This window comes from Rattus norvegicus, chromosome 17, assembly GCF_036323735.1.
Source record: "Rattus norvegicus strain BN/NHsdMcwi chromosome 17, GRCr8, whole genome shotgun sequence".
Lineage (NCBI taxonomy): Eukaryota > Metazoa > Chordata > Mammalia > Rodentia > Muridae > Rattus > Rattus norvegicus.
The window spans coordinates 66,710,534-66,731,425 of record NC_086035.1 but is presented as its reverse complement, the minus strand read 5'-3'; the positions used below and the strand labels follow the sequence as shown (position 1 = coordinate 66,731,425).

Genomic DNA, 20,892 nt, shown 5'->3' with positions numbered 1-20,892 from the left:
GAGTTAGAAGTGTCTCAAAGCCCCGCCCGAAGTAGGCCACACCTACTCCAACAAGGCCACACCCACTTCAACAAGACACACCTACTCCAACAAAGCCACAGCTACTCCAACAAGGCCACGCCTCCTAATAGGGCCACCCCCTGGGCCAAGCATATTCAAACAATCCTTTAAATCATCTACCTGACATTTTAAAGGCCAGTGGATTCAACAAACTTTAGATAGGCCTTCGGGGGATGAGATCTTTGCTCATTTCTCTGTTCACTTTATAGACTTCAGCATCTCTCCCTTTTCTACATTTCTTCCTCACAATGTTCTATATTTCTTTTACTAGAATTTAGTTTTGTGCCATTTTTTAGATTTATTTCTTTTTCATTTTATGTATATAAGTGTTTTGGTTGCCTGTATGTCTCTGTACCTCATGTGAGCCTGATGCCCACAGATATCAAAAGAGAGTGTCAGATTCCCTGGAACTGGAGTTAGAGATGAGCTGCCATGTGGGGACTGGGGACTGAACCTGGGTCCTCTGGAAGAGTAATAAATGCTCTGAACAACTGAGCCATCTCTCTAGCCCCAGATTTGGGCCGTTTAAAGAGAAAAATGGTTTGATCAAAAAACACGTGTCAAATGATGGTTCCACAATTGTTTGCATTTGATGATCTATCTCAGCACTACCTGTGGAAGTAAATGCTGTTGTCACTGAAGCCAGGCTCTTCTGGGGTTCTTGCCCTGGCATTGTTGTTCTGTGCACCCTCTGGAAACAGCCCATAGCTCTGTGTTCTTCTAACAAATGCCTTGACCAAAGGAAGCCTGCACCCTTAGAACACTTGTGTCTCTGACACAGAGTCCACAGCCTCACATCCTTGCCTCGTGGTCAGACGGCCACGTCCCATTCTTCATATTTCTGAGTTTTCTGTGAGGTCAGCCTGCGACTACAATGAAATCTCTTCCTTCCCCAACTTCTGCTCTGTCCTGATTTATTATAAATTATTTCCTTGAATCTCCATTAGCCTCTGCTTCCGTGTATACTGGCCTGAGACACATGGTTTATATGAATTTATAGAGATGATGGACACACTGGGGGCACACTCAGCTTTCAGGCCCCTCTGCATTGGGCCATTCACTCTACACCCTAAGAATCAAGAATAAACTGGGAACCAAAATATCACAAAGAGAATGTGACTCATTCCCAGGCAACAATGGGCGGCTTCTGCCCACTTACGCCACACCATACTCATCCGTAGGAACCAAAATTCACAAGGCTGGAAAACTAGTTCTTGCTTTGACACAAGCATGATCTTTATCTGGCAGTGAGTGGGAGTACTACAATCTTACAGAACCAGAGAGTCCTCTGAGGGAATTCTGTATGGTTACAGAACTGTAGGGTGAGAGACTTAAGAAAAACTTGTTTACTGAGAGGCCTCAATACAGCTGTGTCTCTAGTAATTTCTTGCTCGTATTTTTGATATCGAACTCTGTCTTCCAATCCATAGAGGAATAATGCCACTGAGTCGCTCCTGCTCGTATTTTTGATATCGAACTCTGTCTTCAAATCCATAGAGGAATAATGCCACTGTGTCACTCCCTGTGGTATTTGAGGGGAGGAATCACAAAAATATCTTCTGTTCTCCCCAAACTGAAGTTGAACTTGGCTGCTCCTAATAAGACATTCTAGAGTTTTCATAATAATATCTAGTTCTCGACCATCTAACTTTCACTTCTTCCAGTTTTTGTTTTCTAATCCTTTTGTTTCACGCCTTGCCATCTTCTTTCTACCCATTTCTCTGGCATTTGCTCACTGATGCACAATGGCTACACTCTATATTGTTGTAGCAGCCCCCTAACTGTCGCCTCAGTCTCCTCTCTCTGCTCATCCTTGAAGCTGCACAGGACCGACCCAGGAACAGTGCTGTCACTGTCCTGACCAAAAGGTTCCTTAGAGGTCCTGTTGTCATCTAGAATGTAAAATCTAGCATCTGTCTTAAGGGTAGCATTCAATACCATCTGCCAAGAGGAAACTTGTCTTCTGAGCCTAACACCTATCATTTTGTTTACATATCTCCCACTGGTACCAAAATAAACTTTTCACTGACATACATACATACACACACACACACACACACACACACACAGAGAGAGAGAGAGAGAGAGAGAGAGAGAGACAGAGAGACAGAGAGACAGAGAGACAGAGAGACAGAGAGACAGAGAGACAGAGACAGAGAGAAACAGTGACAGAGACACAAAGACAGAGTCAGAGAGACAGAGGGAAGAAGAAGAAAGAAACAGAGACAGAGGGAGATTAGGCATGTTCTCTAATTCTACCTACAATATGCCATCTCTCAGGACCTGTTCAAACACTGAATAAAATGATGAAAATGTGATTCTGTGTGTGAGTGTATCTCTCTCTCTCTCTCTCTCTCTCTCTCTCTCTCTCTCTCTCTCTCTCATATTTCACAGACCCTCTTCTATACTGTCTCCCCAAATACATGCTAAAGAATAAGGCTGTGCCTTAAGTGTCTTATGTCTCTAGTGTTACTTAGCTTGGTGCTGGCACGTTGTGGGTGAGATTAATGAAGAGTGAATCAGCAAATAATGCATTTCTTGAGCCGCATAATTGTACTAAGTATGGCAGAGCCTGGAGTCAAGCAGCGTTAAGAATTAATGAGGGGCAAAGGGAAAGCACACTCTTTTCTTCCTACAGCTCTAATTTCCACAGAATCAGAAGAAGCCAGGGCCTCAGGAGCCACAGTGGCTGCTCCCAGACAGTAGTCTGAGCTGGGGTACGCATGTGCCAGCCATCTGAACGCTGAGTGCTTTAAGGGAAGGTTAAAAACACGTTAGTTTGCATCACTCAAAATACCAGCTTTAATGAAGCTAGATTCTGGGGAAAAAAATGCTTTCTCCATCAAGAGAGTATCCTCATTAACTGTACCCCAACAGCCTATGGATCCTGTTAACTCTTTCAATTAGAAAATGGCTCCCAGGCACCCTGGGAGAGGTGGCTGGCTGGCTTGCTCCCTGCTGACAAATGGCTGTCAACTCTGCCTCCAGGACACCCAACCAGAAGGCAGCTCACCTAGGGGGCAACTGAGGCAGGAGGATCCCTGGACCCAAGGAAAGGCACTTATGGTGTGTGTCTGTTTTCAGCTATCCCTGCAGGCAGAAAGTGTAAGGGGTTTTGCTTGTATTCTGTATTTTACTTTCGCTTTTAGCTGCTGACTTGAGAACTAATCATGTCTTCAAAAGATCACTGGGGAAAAACTAAATCCCACCACAGAGGACGAGGACAATAGTAGAAAGATGATATGTCCTGAACACCGGACGCCTCATAAGAAACGGAAGTTGAGAAGCCAGGCAAGCAATGAGTAGGTAGGAAGCAGAGAGCCTCCCCTCAGCTTCTCTAAGGAGGAAAGGGGCAGACTCTGCTGGGGAGTTGTCCAGGAGAGAAAGCAACCCAGTCAGCTGCTTTAGCGTCATAGCAGAGGACAGTGGACTGACGCTCTACTAACTGCAGCCAGTGCATACATGCTTTTCCGTTGCCTCCTTTCCCCTTCCCGCACTCCTCAGTTTCTCTCTGATCTCTCACAGCTACACAATCTTCCCTTTGCTCCCTATCTGGTCCCTGTTCTGTACCACAATGGAAGGTGCAAGCTGGAGGGTCGGGGAGGAAGTAGAGACAGAGGTTACTCAGGTCTCAGGATCTAGTCCTCACGGAACAACTCTCAACTTAGAGCAAGTCTACATGAGTACTTTACAAGTCTCTCTTCACTGTTTGCACTTGGAGAAGTAATTCTTATTAAAAATGGAAGTTCTGCTCCACTAGGGGGGCCAATTTACATATCGTTCTCTTTTAAGAAATGGTTCATACATAAATTTATCAAAGAATTTAACAGAGTCCAGTAAAAAAAAAAAATCTGAGGCTAAGCCAGCACTCTGCACAAACCACACACCACATACTACACAGAATTCAAAACTCAGCGAACAGCAGTGTGCACACTTACATAGCAGGGCTGGTAGCATCCTGACCCCATCCCCTTGACTTTCAGTTGCAGGACCTTGGAAATTTAATTTGTATTGGACTCTCCAACAGGGGCTGAAGCAATCTCTCTAATTACACAGACTCCTGGGGAGCCCCTTCTCAGAGGAGCTCATGGAAATTCAGGTTTCTATTCTCAAGGCATTCACCAGCGAGTAGAGGAGAATCTGTGTATTTACAGTTTTACCCAGGAGGGCAGAGGAATAATCTTTGATTCCTAGTCCTCTGGAGTCTCCCCAACGGCGGTCACCCTTATAGTATTTTAAAGACCTTAAATTTAGGGTTTGTCTTCAAGGTTTCCAGCAAGCCATTTTTGTTAACAACGTTCCCTTGGCTATGAGCAAATGGGCATTGCCTTGTGGAAAGTGCATTTGAAAAATCCAGGATGTCTTTTCATGTTAGCAAGGCCATCTGTCAACGTCTAACGGTTGATCTAATTTGGGAGGTGGGGGTAAAAATTTTGAGATAGCCAAGGAAGAGAGTAGCCCCCCTTTTATTGGTCAGAGACTGGTTATTTAGGGAGCTTTATATGCACCAGTATGCATCATGCCTGAGTGCAAGGTGCTCTCTGCGCTCTCTCTCTCGCTCTCTCTCTCTCTCTCTCTCTCTCTCTCTCTCTCTCTCTCTCTCTCCCCCTTCTCTCTGAGTATGTATGTGTATATCCTCTAGTGTGAGTCCTAACTTCCCACCTTGTTGAAACGGGGTCTCTTATTTGCCCCTGCAGGCTAGCTGCCCTACGTATAAGCTCCCAGGACTTCTCCAGTCCTCACTTCCCAGTTCACCCACTGCAGGAGTGCTGGGGTTACTTTTGAGGATGCAAACTCAGATCTGATCCTCATATCTGCACAAGCAGTATACTCACTGAACCATATCTCTGACACCTCAAAGAGACTTTTTTTAAAGTAGCCGTTCAGTAAATGTAGCCTCTGAATGCTCTGTTTTCACCATGCATTGAGAGATTCTAAACAACGGTGATGATAACTGGAGGTATTTTACAAACTGCCTCTGGCAATGCTGACAGATATGTTATAATTCTTTCCATTGGTCACAGGCAGAAGCTCACTTTCATCCTTCTATAAATCATTCCACAAAAAAAAATGTTTCTTGGGTTTTATAAGTCCCAAAGATCAGCAGTTCTGTGACCCCAAATAGACCATCGAGGAGAGAAAAAACTGCAGATGCCCCCTTGGTGGCTCTGTGCAACCTCACAGAGCTGGGAGGAGAGTCAACTCTCAGACAGAGAAAGGTCTGGATATGAGCAGAAGGAAGTTCTGCTTCCTGCTTCCTCTCATCTATCCCCACAGCTCCTGGAAGAGGATAAGACTTCCAGTGTGAATCTCCCTTCATTTCCATTGATATTATAAATTTGGGACATTATTCTTAGGTGTAAGATTGGGAAATAAAGATTTTTATAGAGACACCTAAAATCATATATATGTATGTATATACATACATATATCATATATGCTATGAAATGTATGTGATATATGTATGTATATATACATGTATATGCACATATGTACTCATATACATGATACATGTATGATATGTATATATTTTATATACATGTATGCATATATATATGGTTTTAGTTATCTATATAAACATAATGGTATCTATAATAATAGGCATTGATAAATATATCATACATATATATGTGACATAAAAAATAGATTCAGAAGTGTCTAGGGAGAAAGGGGACAGTAATAAGATTGAATGAGAACAGTGAGTGTAGAGCTTATAGAGAAAATGTATCCGATGTGTAGTATATGCTTGTATTAAAGTACCCTTAGCATGAGCCCGACAAGAGAGATCAGAGACATGAAATGCTGACATGCTGACATGGCCACCGCACTCATGAGCTCACAGCAGCTGCAGCCGCCTGCACGAGAGTGGGCCCATCAATATTCCATCATAGATGAGGGAGGGACTCAAGTGGGCTGGCCCCTCCCTGAGAAGCCATTGTCTTCAGCGGTGTGACCATACTAGTGAGTGCCCTTGCTCCAGTCGATACCCATCTACCCATGATCATAAGAGTCTCAAAGTAAACCAAAAACGAAACAGAAAGACGTGAAAGTGAGACATTGGATACTTACCCGAAAAGGGGAAGCTGGTGAGGGTCAGATGAGGAAAAGAAAGGCTGAAGAGATTAATGTAATTGGGATGTATTATAACACATGTGTAAAACTGTAGAACATTTTAAATGCTCTTCTGTAGTTACAGTGCTACGTGCACTGCACAAATACGAAGGAAAAAGACATTTGAAGAGTCAGGATATACACATAGACATGTGCCCCTAAATCACAGCAAACCACCCCCCACCTCTGGAATGAGATCAGAGCCAAGTCCAGATCCCAGGTAGCTTCCATGGGCATAGCTCAAAGCTCCTTCGCAAGGCTGCTGTCAGTTGTGGTAGTCTCAGGGTAGGACCGGTCATTCTGTCTACACTGACCCTTCCCTGTTGTTGTGGTCTCCAATCATAAACAGGACAACCAACAGGAGGAGTGCTCACCTTAGACATTGCTTCCTCAGCCTCAGCCTCAGCCTCAGCCTCAGCCTCAGCCACAGCCACAGCCTATAAAATATAACTATAGAGTGGGCATGTTCTGAACTTGACCCTGTGCCCTGTCACATACCTTCACACTTCCATGCCCCCAAGCAACCTAAACATCGACCCCATAGCCATGTTCTACTTTCACCTTGCCCCTGAGGTACAAGATGTACATAAAACACACACTCTTGAGTGTTCCAAACTACTGATCCTTGTTTCAGCTTCAGGGCAGACCTCTACTGACATAAAAACCTCAGTACTCTACTGAGTCACTTACCTCTACTGAGACACTAGACTTTGAAGGGCAGGTATCCCCACAGTGCTCAAGTGTGCTGAGTGAGACAAAGGGCAGAGATAAGGAGGACTTAGACAGGGAAACACACTCTGGATAGAAGGTGAAGAAATGAGGTCATCTGAATTCTACTATTCACATGGTTCCTGAAAGCTGAAGGAAATAAAAGCCAACATTCATAGACAACAAGTAGGCACAGGTGTCTCCCCAACATCTTGTATCCTAGTAGCTCTTCCCATTGTTGTGGCAAAATACCTGACAAGAAACGACATAAGGAAGGACAAGTTTATTGTGGCCTACAGTTCTAAAGGCAGGAAGGTATAACAGCAAAAGATGGTTGGCTATGTTGCACCCATGGTCAGAAAGCAGACAGAAACTAGAAAATGTGGCCAGCTATAAAATGACAATCCTGTCCTTGGTGAACCAATGAGATTCCACCTTCTAAATGTTCCACGACCTTCCCGAACAGCACTGCTACCGAGTGAGTAGGCTTTCAAATGCATGAGCCTCTGACAGACATATATTCAAGTCATGCTTTGGGCCACCTCTCCACAGAAAATGTAAATGTTCCTGCAGGGCAGAGGTCAGGCCAGAAGTCCTTCGTGTGGTCACCACACCACGTTCTGTGTCAAACACTTCCCCATCAGTGACTCTCACAGAGAGGATATTGCTGTCATTCTGGAGGGCAGGGACCTGTGGCAAAACTTTTGAAGGTTGGATTCGTGCTGTTAAAGCACACATGATTGAGAGCCCAACCTTTTTAAGTATCAGCAGGAACCCCTGCAGTGGCCCCTTTTTCTCCCCCAAGAGATAGGTTTGGCTATGACTGTCTCTTCTTTCTCTCAAATATCAATATTTCCACAGGCTTCTACTACAACAAAAATAAAATCCTTACTTCCTACCAGATCATCAGCCACTGGGGCAAAAATCAAGGATGACCAGGCTGCTCTTAGTCCCAGCTCTCAGAATGATGTATATCAACCCAGCACTTGACTTCTGCATGGCTGTACAACATAGCTGAGAACTATTTAAAGGGAGGAATTAGTTACTTTTGTGGTTTCAGAGACGTCAGCCCATTGTTTCTGGGGATGGCATAATAGTATAGAGAATCTTGCTTCTTAGTGGGCTGGGAAGCAAGAAAAGAGGATTATCCATACTTGGCTTAGGTAGGGTTTTACTGCTGTGAACAGACACCATGACCAAAGCAACTCTTGGACAACATTAACTGTGGCTGGTTTACAGGTTCAGAGGTTCAGTCTGTTATTATCAAGGAGGGAGCATGGCAGCACCCAGACATGCGTGGTGCAGGGGAAGCTGAGAATTTAACATCTTGTTCCAAAGGCAAATAGGAAAAGATTGGCTTCCAAGCAGCTAGAATGAGGATCTAAAAGCCCACACCCACAGTGGCACACTTCCTCCAACAAGGTCACACTTACTCCAAGAAGGCCACACCTCCAAATAGTGCCACTCCTTGAGCCAAGCATAATAAAACCACTACAATACTCCACTTGCTTTTTCTTTACCCTCTTTTGTTCCATGAAGGTTCCCAGCACAAAGAATGGTGCCATCACATTCGGAATGAAACTTCTTCATCAGTTGGTCATTGTTGGAAACATAAATACACCCTGAGGCATGTCTAACAATCTCCTATATGATTTTAAATATAGTCAACAATGAAGATTAATCACTATATTATATAGATGTCAGCCATTTAAGTGCTGGTGTCTACAGCCCCTACAGTGGGGTCCTTGAAGCCTAAGCTATTCTGAGCACCCTCTGTGTCCCCTAGGCTTGGACACCAAACAAGCACAGGTCATCGTTCTGTCCTCTGGGACCAAGTGTATCAGCGGTGAGCACATCAGTGACCAGGGGCTGGTTGTCAACGACTGTCACGCTGAGATTGTGGCAAGGCGAGCATTTCTTCACTTCCTCTACACTCAGCTGGAGCTGCACTTGAGGTAAAGGGGCCCCTGGCATGGGCTGGACTGACACACCTCACTTAGCTAGCAAGAAGCCAGACAACCAGGTAGTGGAAAGGAGACCTACAGCCAGCTCAGAATGTGTCATTCACTTATCTTGTCAGTTTCCATACACAGTAAGTGACTGTGGACCACATAGTATCTATTTTTATTCAGACTCGGAACACCCTTTGAGTACCACACAGACATTGATGTGTTAAATTTCCAGATGTCTGCATTATACGCAACATTTTATTCGAAGAAGTATCCTGTTCGCCTTCAGGTTACACACATCATCACCACACGGAAGTTCTCAGGCATAGATATACAGGAATACACCTTGCCACGACTCATTCAATTTTGGTTATTTTTCAATTAAAACATTTGGACAGCTACTACAACGTCCTTCAAACAACAACTTCCTTTATGAAACTCAAATGTCAAACAGCCATTCCTGGGACTTCCACACCTTCAATAAGTTGTTTATACAGCCAGCTACTCAAATTATAAACTGTAATGGGAAAAGACAACAGTTCACAATTCAGATCACAGAGGTTTTCTTACAAAAAGAGCAACCACTCAAGAAGGGAGAGGTCAGGTCAGAGAAAGACAGTGGGGAAAAAAGAAGAAGGAAAGAGAAAGAGGGGGAAGAAGTGGGGAGGGAGCAAAGAAACAGTGATTTCACTATCTCTTGGGAAACAGGAGTCATTGCCCTCTGGAACTATAATTCCATCGATTGAACTGAACGAGTGTTTGGTGCAATGTGAGATGATTTGGATCGATGTGCTTGCTCTCTGGTAAAAGTTTCATTTCAGCCATGAGAAGGTACCCAGTTGACACTGACACCTCTACTCAATTCTGACAAAATCGTGTCCACTTCAAGCAGGGCTCACAGTTCAGTTATTTTTGCAAAGGGAAAAGGGTCCCCCTCTGCTCTCTGGTCAGTGTAGTTTTGAGAATCTCTCCCCAGCAGAGTTTCTTAGACAGTGTAGGGTTCTTGGTGATGAGTTAGGGCCATCTCTCAGGTGCCAGGCTCATAAGTCATTTTATTTCTTGTCCCTAGTCCTCATTTCCAGACCATGCTTATTTGCATTGTGCAAACCAAAGGCAAACTACTCTTACAAAATACACAGTGGCCATCTTGATATAGATGGTCAATACTTGGTAGGCCTCACCCTACAAAGTCAAATTACTCTGTCCTGATGGCCTAGGTTCTTCTCACATACCCACACTACCAAATACGTTCCATTCTCTAGACTTCTAGATGTCAATGTGACTAAAATCAATATTGACAGGCTTCAAGATCTCACCTCTTTCCTGGTTAGACACACACACACACACACACACACACACACATTTTATGTGTGCATATACATGTGTGTGCATGTGTGTACTTGTGTGTTTGTGTGTGTATGTGTGCATGTGGACGTCAAAGAACAACCTCAGATGTCATTCCTCAGAAGCCATCTATCTTGTTTGTTTTGAGACAGGACATCTCAGTGACCTGAAACTCCCCAAATAAAGTAGGCTGATTGGCTGTTGAGGCATGGGAATCGGCCCTGTCTCGCTGCCTTTCTGGATGTGGGATCTCATTCCCACTTTCAACACATTCCAACAGAGCTAGGTTGTATTTTTCATAGGTTCTGGGGAACAAACTTGGATCCTTATGGTTTCCAAGCTATCTCTCAAGCCTCCCATATACATTTTAATAAGGATTTCTGGAGTGAAGAGATACTAAGAAACGTGCTCCAATGCTAGAGTTTCTGATGTCATCATGGCAGCCATTAAGGAAAAGCAGGCTGCCATATGAAGTCTCTCTGGAAGACACATCAAAGCCCTGTAGAAACACAGGTAGATTTGGTCATGTGACACTTCATACACATTCCTGAACCAAGCTAGTCACAGTAGTTTAATTGCTATGGGTCTCTTTGACAGAATGTTCTTCCCCTGCATCTACCAGCTGCCCTTTCTTATCCTCTGAAACTGGGTTCCTCAAATCCACTAATAATGGCATCTCAGAGGGGCTTTAGTCAGTGGCTCACTCATGTGAACCCGTTAGCATGTGCAGAAGTCATACAAATGAAAGGAAGGCCTAAACAGATGCCAAACAGACTCGAATAGAGGCAATACCTTAATACCTTAATACAGCCAACTAGTTTTTATCTGAGACTCTGGGCCATGCACAGCAGCATGATCTATTGCCACACCCATTCCACTGGTGAGGGGTCAAACGGAAGAAATGAAAGCTGGAAATTCCTCAAGTGTGGGGAAGGATTTCCACTGAATACCCAGTTGCTCAAGTTGGGATGTGTCTCCGTCACAGAAGACAATTCATTCGGCCAGTTTTGCTGAGATTTGGATGCATTTTGGGTACTTTCACAACTGTCTGGAAAAGTCAAAGACAGTCACATCCCACCCGTGCTCAGCATGAGTGTACCAGCAATGGCTGCAAAGGTCCTCAAGTACAAGTAACGTTTCCCTCAATGGGCCTGGCGCTGCACTGGGGACCAAGACATTCCCAGGCCTGTGGAAGAAGATCCACACATGATAAGGAGTTCACTTGGGCAGAAGGAAAGAGGTGGTAACACATGAACTTGTCACAGCCTCAAGGTTTCCTGAGGAGAACATGTTCAATCATCTGCATGTGAAATCTCAAGGCCCTGCAACACAGAATCCATCACCAATGGGGTAGAACGTGTATAAACAGCAAAAATGGCAAAGAACGTACCTCCAGAGACTTGCAAGGAGTCCAGGAGAGAAAGTGCAGCTCAGTTGTTCAGTACCCATTATGTATCATCACTCCCCTTGGGAGGCCTGGGTGCTCAGATGTGCGCTTAGGGACAATGAAGAAGGTTTTCCTGGAGCGAGAGGAATACAAAGCTCCAAGATTAGAAGGCATAGGTTTATTCAAGATCTACCCTGGATGAAAAGAAAAGCCAGTTCTGCATTGTTTGCTGTTTCCACCTACTCCGATGGTGCCCAAGCTCAGACACTGCTTAAAAATCCCTCTTCCCTCAACTATACACATTGGTACCCACTAAGACTACTTTAGTCAGTAGTGCCCCAAGACACTCCATGAATGGAGCCTTGCAAGCATGGAGGATTATGGTTTTGTGGTAGATAACTGGCTTATAAAAGATAAACTTTTTTACAGTGTAGTAGCTGAAGAGACACTTCAGTTTGTAGAGTAACAGTCACACAGAATGAGGACCAGAATGTGACACTTAGAATCCATGCTTTAAACAAACAAACAAACAAACAGCCAGACATAATGGCACATGCTTGTAATTCCAGAGCTGAGGAGGGAGAGGCAAATCCCTGAGGCTCATTAGCCACCCTAGCCTAAGTGAGTTCCAGACAGAGAGAACCTGTGTCAAAAAAAAAAAAAAAAGGTGGGTGTGTCATCTGAAATCTGAGGAATAACAACTGAGGTTTTCCTCTAACCTACACACATAAACACACACACACACACACACACACACACACACACACACACACATACACACAAGAGAGAGAGAGCGAGAGCGAGAGAGAGAGCGAGCTAAAGTGTGAATGGTCAGGGAGGGTGGAGATAGAAACAGGAAACAGTTCTGCTGCTTGGGGTTGTGGTCTGTTTCCAAAGTGTTCATGCAAGGGCCAAACAGCATGTGAGCGTTCAAGAAGTAAAACTGGGGAACTGGTAACTCCACGAAACAAGACAAAAGCAAGCTCCTGTTGGGACATCTCCATTTGTTTTCTTGTAAGTGACCTACATCCTCTTTGTGTCCATAGCAAGCATCAAGAGGACCCCGAGAGATCAATATTCATCCGTGTAAAGGAAGGAGGCTACAGGCTGCGAGAAAACATCCTCTTCCACCTCTACGTGAGCACATCCCCTTGTGGAGACGCCAGACTCAACTCTCCCTATGAAATCACCACAGACTGTAAGAAAATACGTATTTCCCTTTTGTCAGTAAACAATGCCAGCCCAGGTTTCTTCTGGCTAAGCTCTGGCCCAGGCCATCTTGGTCTAGGCATCGTATGTGTAGTGGGGATGGATAGAAGTGAATCATAGCTACAATTAGCTAGATAACTCCAAAACCCCGGTCTGAAATGCTCAAGTCATTGGCAGAAAAGTAGTCCGGGGTCTAAAATTAGCAATTTAATTGCCGTAGCACTCTGCTCTGTTTTAATAGGTCAGACATTCCCTATATCCCAGGCTGGAAAATGGAACCAAAGAGAAAGCAAATGAGAATTCTATGGGGGGGAGGAAGCAAGCTCAAGCTAGCTCTCTTTTTTTTTTTGCCTTCGTCTGCAACTTGGGTGAGAAAGAAACTCAACTTTTGCAACATAGCCAGGGGCCAGTGTAGTGTCAATTAACTTAAAAATTCCATTGCTAAACACTTCAGTAGGACCTACAGCTCCAGTCACCTTCAGCACCACTGTGTAGTCCTGGGAAGGAGGACAAGGCGGACATCCATACCTCTTCAGTACTGTTGATGCCACTGCATCTTGAGGCTCCGAGAGAAAAGTCAAGGACTCTCATCTTCTCACTTAAATGATGCTAGTTCTATTTTTGCATCACTGTATGATCATCTATTAAATGATTCTACTATTGTAACATGCACACATCTCACATACATTTGTGTGCATACCACACATACACACTTCCAAACTTTTTCTATTTTAGATCTTCCCTTATTTATTATTTATTTATGTGTAAGTATGATGTGTGTGCATGTATGTGTGTGCATTATGTGTGTGCATGTATGTGTGTGCATAGGCACACACACAGGTGCACAGTATACCTGTAGAGATCAGATGACCACTTGTTTGTTTGTTTGTTTGTCTGTTTGTAAGTATGATGTGTGTGCATGTATATGCATCCATGTGCACAGGCACACAGTATACCTGCAGGAATCAGAAGACAATCTCAGCATTAGACTCACCCTCCACTTTGTTTGAGACAGATTCACGTTCTTTGTTCATGGCTGTGTGTGCTAGACTCACTGGTCCATGAGCTTGGGAGATTCTCTTCTCTCAGCCTTCAATCTCATTCTAGAAATACTGAGATTATAGATGTGCAATACTGCACCCAGCTCTGCATGGTCTTCAAGCTTGCAAAGAAAGTTCCCATCATACCGCGCGCTCGCACACGCACACACACACACACACACACACACACACACAGACACACAGACACACACACACCTTTTTATTTTTGAAGCTTTAGGGTTGGAAAGGATTGTCTGTGTGATCTCACATCACTTAAACCTTTCCCATTTCCCTTGACCCAAGGCTCTGTCTACTATGATGTTGGCCGGGGCATCACCATTCCCTCACCCTCTGCGGGCTGTTCCTGTAGTTTCTCTGATACTGTGTTTCCTTTTCTCATTCTTGCTTCAGTTTGGTTCTGCCATTCACTTTCTAAATAGACAATTTAAAATAAGAAGGCAATGTAACCCCAAGGACACAACTCCAGTGACTTTCTTCTTCCAAAGGCTCCGCCTCCTGTTTTCCACCACTCCCAATGATACCATGGTGTTTCAGATCCATTAAGAGTGGCCCACACATATACAGCCACCCAATTAGACAAGATGGATGAAGCAAAGAAGGGCAGGCCGACAGGAGCTGGATGTAGATCTCTCCTGAGAGACACAGTCAGAATACAGCAAATACAGAGGCGAATGCCAGCAACAAACCACTGAACTGAGAACAGGACCCCCGTTGAAGGAATCAGAGAAAGGACCGAAAGAGCTTGAAGGGGCTTGAGACCCCATATGAACAACAATGCCAAGCAACCAGAGCTTCCACGGACTAAGCCACTACCTAAAGACTATACATGGACTGACCCTGGACTCTGACCTCATAGGTAGCAATGAATATCCTAGTAAGAGCACCAGTGGAAGGGGAAGCCCTTGGTCCTGCTAAGACTGAACGTGATTGTTGGGGGGAGGGCGGCAATGGGGGGAGGATGGGGAGGGGAACACCAATAAAGAAGGGGAGGAGGGATTAGGGGGATGTTGGCCCGGAAACCGGGAAAGGGAATAACACTCAAAATGTAAATAAGAAATACTCAAGTTAAAAAGAAAAGAAAAGAAAAGAAAAGAATTACTCCAGGAGGTGGATGCTCACAGCCAACCATTGACCTGAGAACAGGGTCCCCATCGGAGAAGTTAGAGAAAGGAATGAAGGAGCTGAAGGGGTTTGCAACCCCATAAGAAGAACAACAACAAATCCCCCAGAGTTCCCAGGGAATAAACCACCAGCCCAAGAGTACACAGGGATGAACCCATGGCTCCAGCCACATATGTAGCAGAAGATGGCCTTGTCAGGCATCAATGGGAGGAGAGGCCTTTGGTCCTGTGGAGGTTCGATGCCCCAATGTAAGCGGACACTAGAGCAATAAGGCGAGAGTGGGTGAGTAGATAGAGAAGCACCCTCATAGACTCAAAGGGGAAGGGGGAAGGGGAGAGAAGGGAAAGGACTAAGGGGTCTTGTGGAGGGGTAACCAGGAAGGGGGACATCATTTGAAATGTAACTAAAATGATTAATAAAATGAGAAAAAAATTAACCATCACATCATGCTTCTAGAAATAATGTGACCAGTCATGGTGAGGCACATCCCTAGGATACACTAAATAGGCAGAAGCAGGAAGATCATGAGTTTGAGACCAGTCTGGGCTACACCTTGGGCTGGTTGGTGTCATGCAAACAGGAGAGGCTCAGCTTGAATCTCTGGAATCATGCCAAGAGCATCCGTAAGCCGAGTGTTCCGATGGTGAAGCGTGCACACACATGAGCTCATATATGAAACCATGGAAAGAGGAAAGTGGGTAGTGAGAGAGAGACAAACAGGCAGACAGACAGAGAGAAACAAAGAGGCAGAGACAGAGATTAAAAGGAAGGGAGGAAGGAAGTGAGGGAGGCAGGGAGGGAGGGAAGAAAGGGGAGAGGGAGGGAGGGAAGGAGGGAGGGAAATTACTTGTTTCCTTAATAATATTTATCAAACTATATAATACTAACTTGCCCTAGAAATTTGTGAAATTTGGCTCATTTCTCAATAGCTCTTTGGAATGTTTGGAGTTCGCTCTAATTTATTCAACTTCCTCCTTGGCCCATGTAGCCCCAGCAGGAGTTAGGAGAGGGCTAAGTGAGGACCACAAAAATGTCAACCCTGCCTGAGGCCTGGTCCCCTGTGGGGACCAATCTGGCTCATTGGGTTTCCCATGTCTCTGTACATCAGGCACCAAGTGTGGCTTCTCAGCCCTCAGTTCTAACTCGCAATGTCAGTGGTTTAGAAAAGCAAACAAATCCACTCCCAGAGGCCCCCTGAGGTTCACTTCCACACAGAGATGTCTTTTATTTCATGGTGCTTTTAAGAGGTGGCAGGTGCTGGTAGGAGGAGAAAAATGAAGCCTCTCCCTCATGGTGTTGCTACAGATATGCAAGCAAAGGGAGATGCCAGTGCCTGCATGCCTCTGATTTAAGCTCTCATCTCCCGACCCACCCAGGAGTGCAGAGAAGGCAGGCACTTGCAGTCTTGCAAAGTGGACTCATCAGCTAAAAGCCATGCGTCATTTTCCCCTCATCACTCCACAAGGGCAGGAAAAGCCAAACTACCTGCTGTCCTCTGCCTGGACGGGGCCTTCAGAGAGATTGCTCAGCATTCCTCCTGCCTCCTGAGGACGGCATACACTCTCAGGGGCCGCTTCTTCAATTTCCACCTCAGAGAGAGTGCTACAACTCCCTGCTGGACACTTACACGCTGATTTTTTTTAATTATTATTGTTCTCCTTTAAGGAGGGCTAACTGATGGGTAGCAGAATTCAAGTAGTCAGGTCTTAGCTTTTAGGGGCTCCTTCCACAGCCAGCAAAGGACCAACAACAATATTGACAATGCCCCTGTAGGAGGCCTTGCAGAGAGACGCTGGGAAGAATCTTTAGTTCCAGGGGTACACACCATCTACTCTCTTAAAGTTAATTTTCAGAAACTCCAGCCTCATTGTACCAGCAGCTTGGAGTCCATGTTCCTAAATGAAATGTTGGAAGCCATCTTTCCTGACCCCAACTGTCAGTGTAGTACTATACACAGAAGCCAAAAAACACAAACACACTGAGTGAGATCTTTATCTGGGATCTAAGAGACAATGCAGAACAAAGGGACAGAGCTGTCTGTCATTGCCCAGCGCAGTGTGCAGAGAGCACTATTCACGGAACCTCTGTTTGGTTTTAGTCCCACCCTGTCATTAGGTCGAATAGAGTTGTTGCACAGTTCTTCCTCGTGGAGCCTGGAGTGTGCTGACCTTTATGAACTTGACACTGTGGCAGGACCATGCATTCTCATGCATAGATACACATGTATGTGTGTACAAACACATGTACCCAAGCTCATGTGCATATAACATGTAGCAAGCACATCCATAAGCCCATGTGGTCCTACACTGAGATGGAGCAGAGTCTACAACTACAACATGACTAAATTTTAAGAGACTTGGCTACTTAGCATTGATTGCTCTCCTTCCTTTTAATTAGTGTGGGAACACAGAGCAGAGCATCCTAAGGAAAAATTAGAGTTTTATGTTTTCAAGGTATGTTATGTTTGTTTGTTCTTGTTGTGGTTTTATTTGGCTTGGATTAGTCTGTTTTCCTTGAGACAGAATCTCAGAAATTTCACACCCAACCTCTAATTTGCTATGTAGTCAAGATTGACCTCAAACTCCTGATCTTCTGGGATTATATGCATGTGCAACCACACTAGTTTATGCGGTGCTGAGGATCTAGCTCAAAGCTTCATTCATGCAAGACAAACAGAGCTACATCCACAACAGGGTCTTGAGCAATTGTTTTTAATATATTTTGACTTAAAATGTAATTACTGCACTTCCCTCCTTCTCTTTTCGCACTCCAGACCCTCTTTTTTGTTCCTTCCTTCTAACCCCTCCCATGTCCAGGCTCACATTCTCAAATTGATAGACTCTTTTTCTCTGATTATTATAGAGCTAGATAGATGGATGGATAGATGGACAGATGGACAGACAGATAGACAGACAACAGATGAATGATAGATGATATATACATACACACATATACATACGTACCTACATACATGCATACATAGGCAGACAAATATGTAATACAATCTGATGAGTCCATTTTCGCATAAATAAGTAAAGCCTACTGAGTTCATGTTTTGCCGTTTATGTGTATATGGTTTTCAGGGCTGGTCACCTTGTATTGGATAACCAATTAGAATACTCATTTCTGGGAGGGGCTAATTCTTTTTTCAGCAGTCATTAACTTCCTGTAGTTCTTTGTCTAGGGGTCAGATCCCTGATATCTGCCCTCGTCCATATTAGAATGTCTATTGATATTGTCATTTCTCAGGTTTGGCAGTCATTTCTAGGAAAGGCAGTCTCACAGCAGACTTCTTGTATTGTGGCTCTTATAATCTCTCTGCCCTCCTTTACTGCTGTGTCCCATGACCCATACGTATAGGAGCTGTGCTGGCCACAGATGTATTTATTGAGTCTAGAATAGACACCGCCCATTCTCTGCAATGTGTCTGGTTGTGGTTTTCTCTAATGATCTCCATTTGCTAAAGAGAGAAGCTTCTTTGGTGGGAGCGATAGCTACACCTATCTCTGAGTATAAAGATAAGATTTAGAAGATAGTTGGCAATTATTCTAGTCTAGCAAAATGACAGTGGTATATCTCTTCTATGATTCATGAATCCACTATCCCCAGATAGTTAGCTAGGTTTCTTGTCTGAGGCCTGATTTCCCTCCTGTTGAGTGTTCCTTAATCCACATAGCTGTTGGTTACCAACACTGAAAACTACTATTTCACCATTAGGAATATCTTGCCATGTTGATCATTGTTGTCCATAGGGGCACAGCAACGTAGGGCTACTAGTTGCCTCCCTCCTTTGGTAGCTTGTGAGTACTTTCTAGTGCTGTGAAAGCAATGAAATAGAGGCTTTCAGGTTGGATGTACCTCAAGTCACCCATCCTGGGTCCTATGTGTGTAGTGTCTTCAACCACAGATGCTTACCTTCAACCAAGAGGAAACCAAGAACAGCAGCAATGGCCTGCATTGCATCAGGGGTCACTATCTCACAACTATTAGGTCCATAAGAGATCCTAGCCTTGCTTAGAAATTCTAGGAGGGCATGCCCAACTCTCAACATACAGAGTAGCTTCCTTTTACCAGAGACCTTTCTAGCTCACAGCTCAGGAAATTGTGTGAGTCCCTCAGGCCCTAGAGATGTGCAACTCTAGGTGGCCATCTCAACTCCCTGAGGCCACGTGCAGGGTTCCCAAGACCAAGGGACAAGACAAGGACCCTGGTGTTATCAACAAGTTCTGATTTCTTGGGATATCTGGAAATTGTATTTCCTTGTTTTACTTTCTGTCAGCATCTGTATAAATAAAAAATGCTTAATTAGAGAATCAATGACAATTGGCTTATGACATTTAGGAATAAATGTTGTCTTCAAGCTTGGAAACACACTAAGTTCGGTTATTTCCAATTGTGGTTTATCTGCGGGGTCACCTGAGAAGGTTTTCTAATTTTGATTCCTGTCAGACTTTTCATTTGGCCAAGATACTGTTGCAACAGAAGTGGATCATACCATCAGTCATGTTTCGGGTCAGTGGTTTAAAACTGCCTTAAATCACACCTTGACCAGTCTGATCATTTGTTTCTTGCTTAGTAGAAAGGCCTTCAAGGAGAAAAGAGTATGACTGAGTATCTGCCAAGACCACACAGTGTTCTGTGCAAGACACATGACTCTCAGCATGCTATGTTACATGCAGCAGGACGGAAAATTTGCTTCAGCAACAGACTCTGAAGAGGAACAGAAACACTTGTTCCTCTCAGAGATCTTGAAACTGCTCATCCTGCCACTTCCTCTGGTCCTAGGCAGGCCAAGGTCCATCAAGGTGAAAAGAAATGCCTGAAAGTCACTTCTTCTAGATATTAAACCTCTGTCAGATGGAGAACTGGCAAAGATTTTCTCCCGTTAGACGGCCAGTTTCTTCATTCGCTTAATACAGTAGATATATAAATTTCGTGAGGCCCGATGTGTTGACTGTGTTGGTCTTGTCTCCTGAGAAGCCAGAGTTCTGCTTGGAAAGTCCTTGCCTATGTCTTATCTTCAAGTATTCTACCTACTTGACAGTTTCAGAGTTTCAGATCTTGTATGACAGCCTTTGACCCATTTGGGTTGATGTTCATGGATGGTGAGACAAACTTTCGTTCTCCCAAGTATCCTCTCTCATATGAAATCATATGTGTATTTATTAAGTGAACATATGTGAAATTGTCACAGGAATAAAAGGGGCCAATGAGGATAAGATGGCATGAAAAAATGGGGTGCAAGGGAGGAAGAGGATTGAGGTGTCACAGCAAGGGAGGTACAGGGGAGGAAGAGGGCCAAGGGAATATCCTCAACACATAATACATACCTGTAAAGAACCATTAAAAAATAATGATAGGCTGTACAAAAGATTCTAAACATAAGAGAAGACTATCAGGACCCCCACACCTCATGATGGCTGAACAACTTCTGCCTTCCTCTCAAATCACCAGTGGCCTCTTTATAAACTCCCCCTTTCATTAATTTAACTAAATTTTACAATGATTTAACATATTAAATTTTGTTATAAATCTTCCACAAGATGTCATGAAAGAAAAGGATTATATAAATATGTATCTACAGCATTGTGCTAGATGCCTGATGCCTTCATGCTAAGTTTCATTCACTGTATGAAAGGGCAGGGCCCAAAACTCAGTCAAAATCCTGTAGAAAGCTAGGGAAGATAAAGCACCGTGCCTTAAATTCCTGACTTCAGATGCCCTACTGAGTCCTGAGATGCACGTTACGTAGGATCATGTTCATGCATTGTAGAATAATACATTTTCATAATGCCATAATGCAAATAAAACAAAGATTGCCTAGATAACCATGTGGTAACTGTTAGAGGTTTTATTATAGAAAATGATGGGCTGGCTCACAAATACTCTTTCTAGGATAATTGAAGACAACTTGAATTTTTTAATTAGTATTTAAAAATAC

The 20,892-nt window shown here is 44.1% G+C and overlaps 1 protein-coding gene across 3 annotated transcripts in view; it reads left to right on the top strand.

Moving 5' to 3' along the window:
* Adarb2 (adenosine deaminase RNA specific B2) overlaps positions 1–20,892 on the top strand; it is a 550,519-nt gene that overhangs the window by 479,679 nt on the left and 49,948 nt on the right. For 2 of the 3 annotated variants that reach the window (NM_133302.2, XM_017600442.3), the window contains 2 exon segments: positions 8,666–8,834; positions 12,606–12,757. The exons of the other annotated variant lie outside the window; for it this stretch is intronic. In NM_133302.2, coding sequence (NP_579836.1) covers positions 8,666–8,834; positions 12,606–12,757 — 321 coding nt within the window. 3 annotated transcript variants of the gene reach the window in all.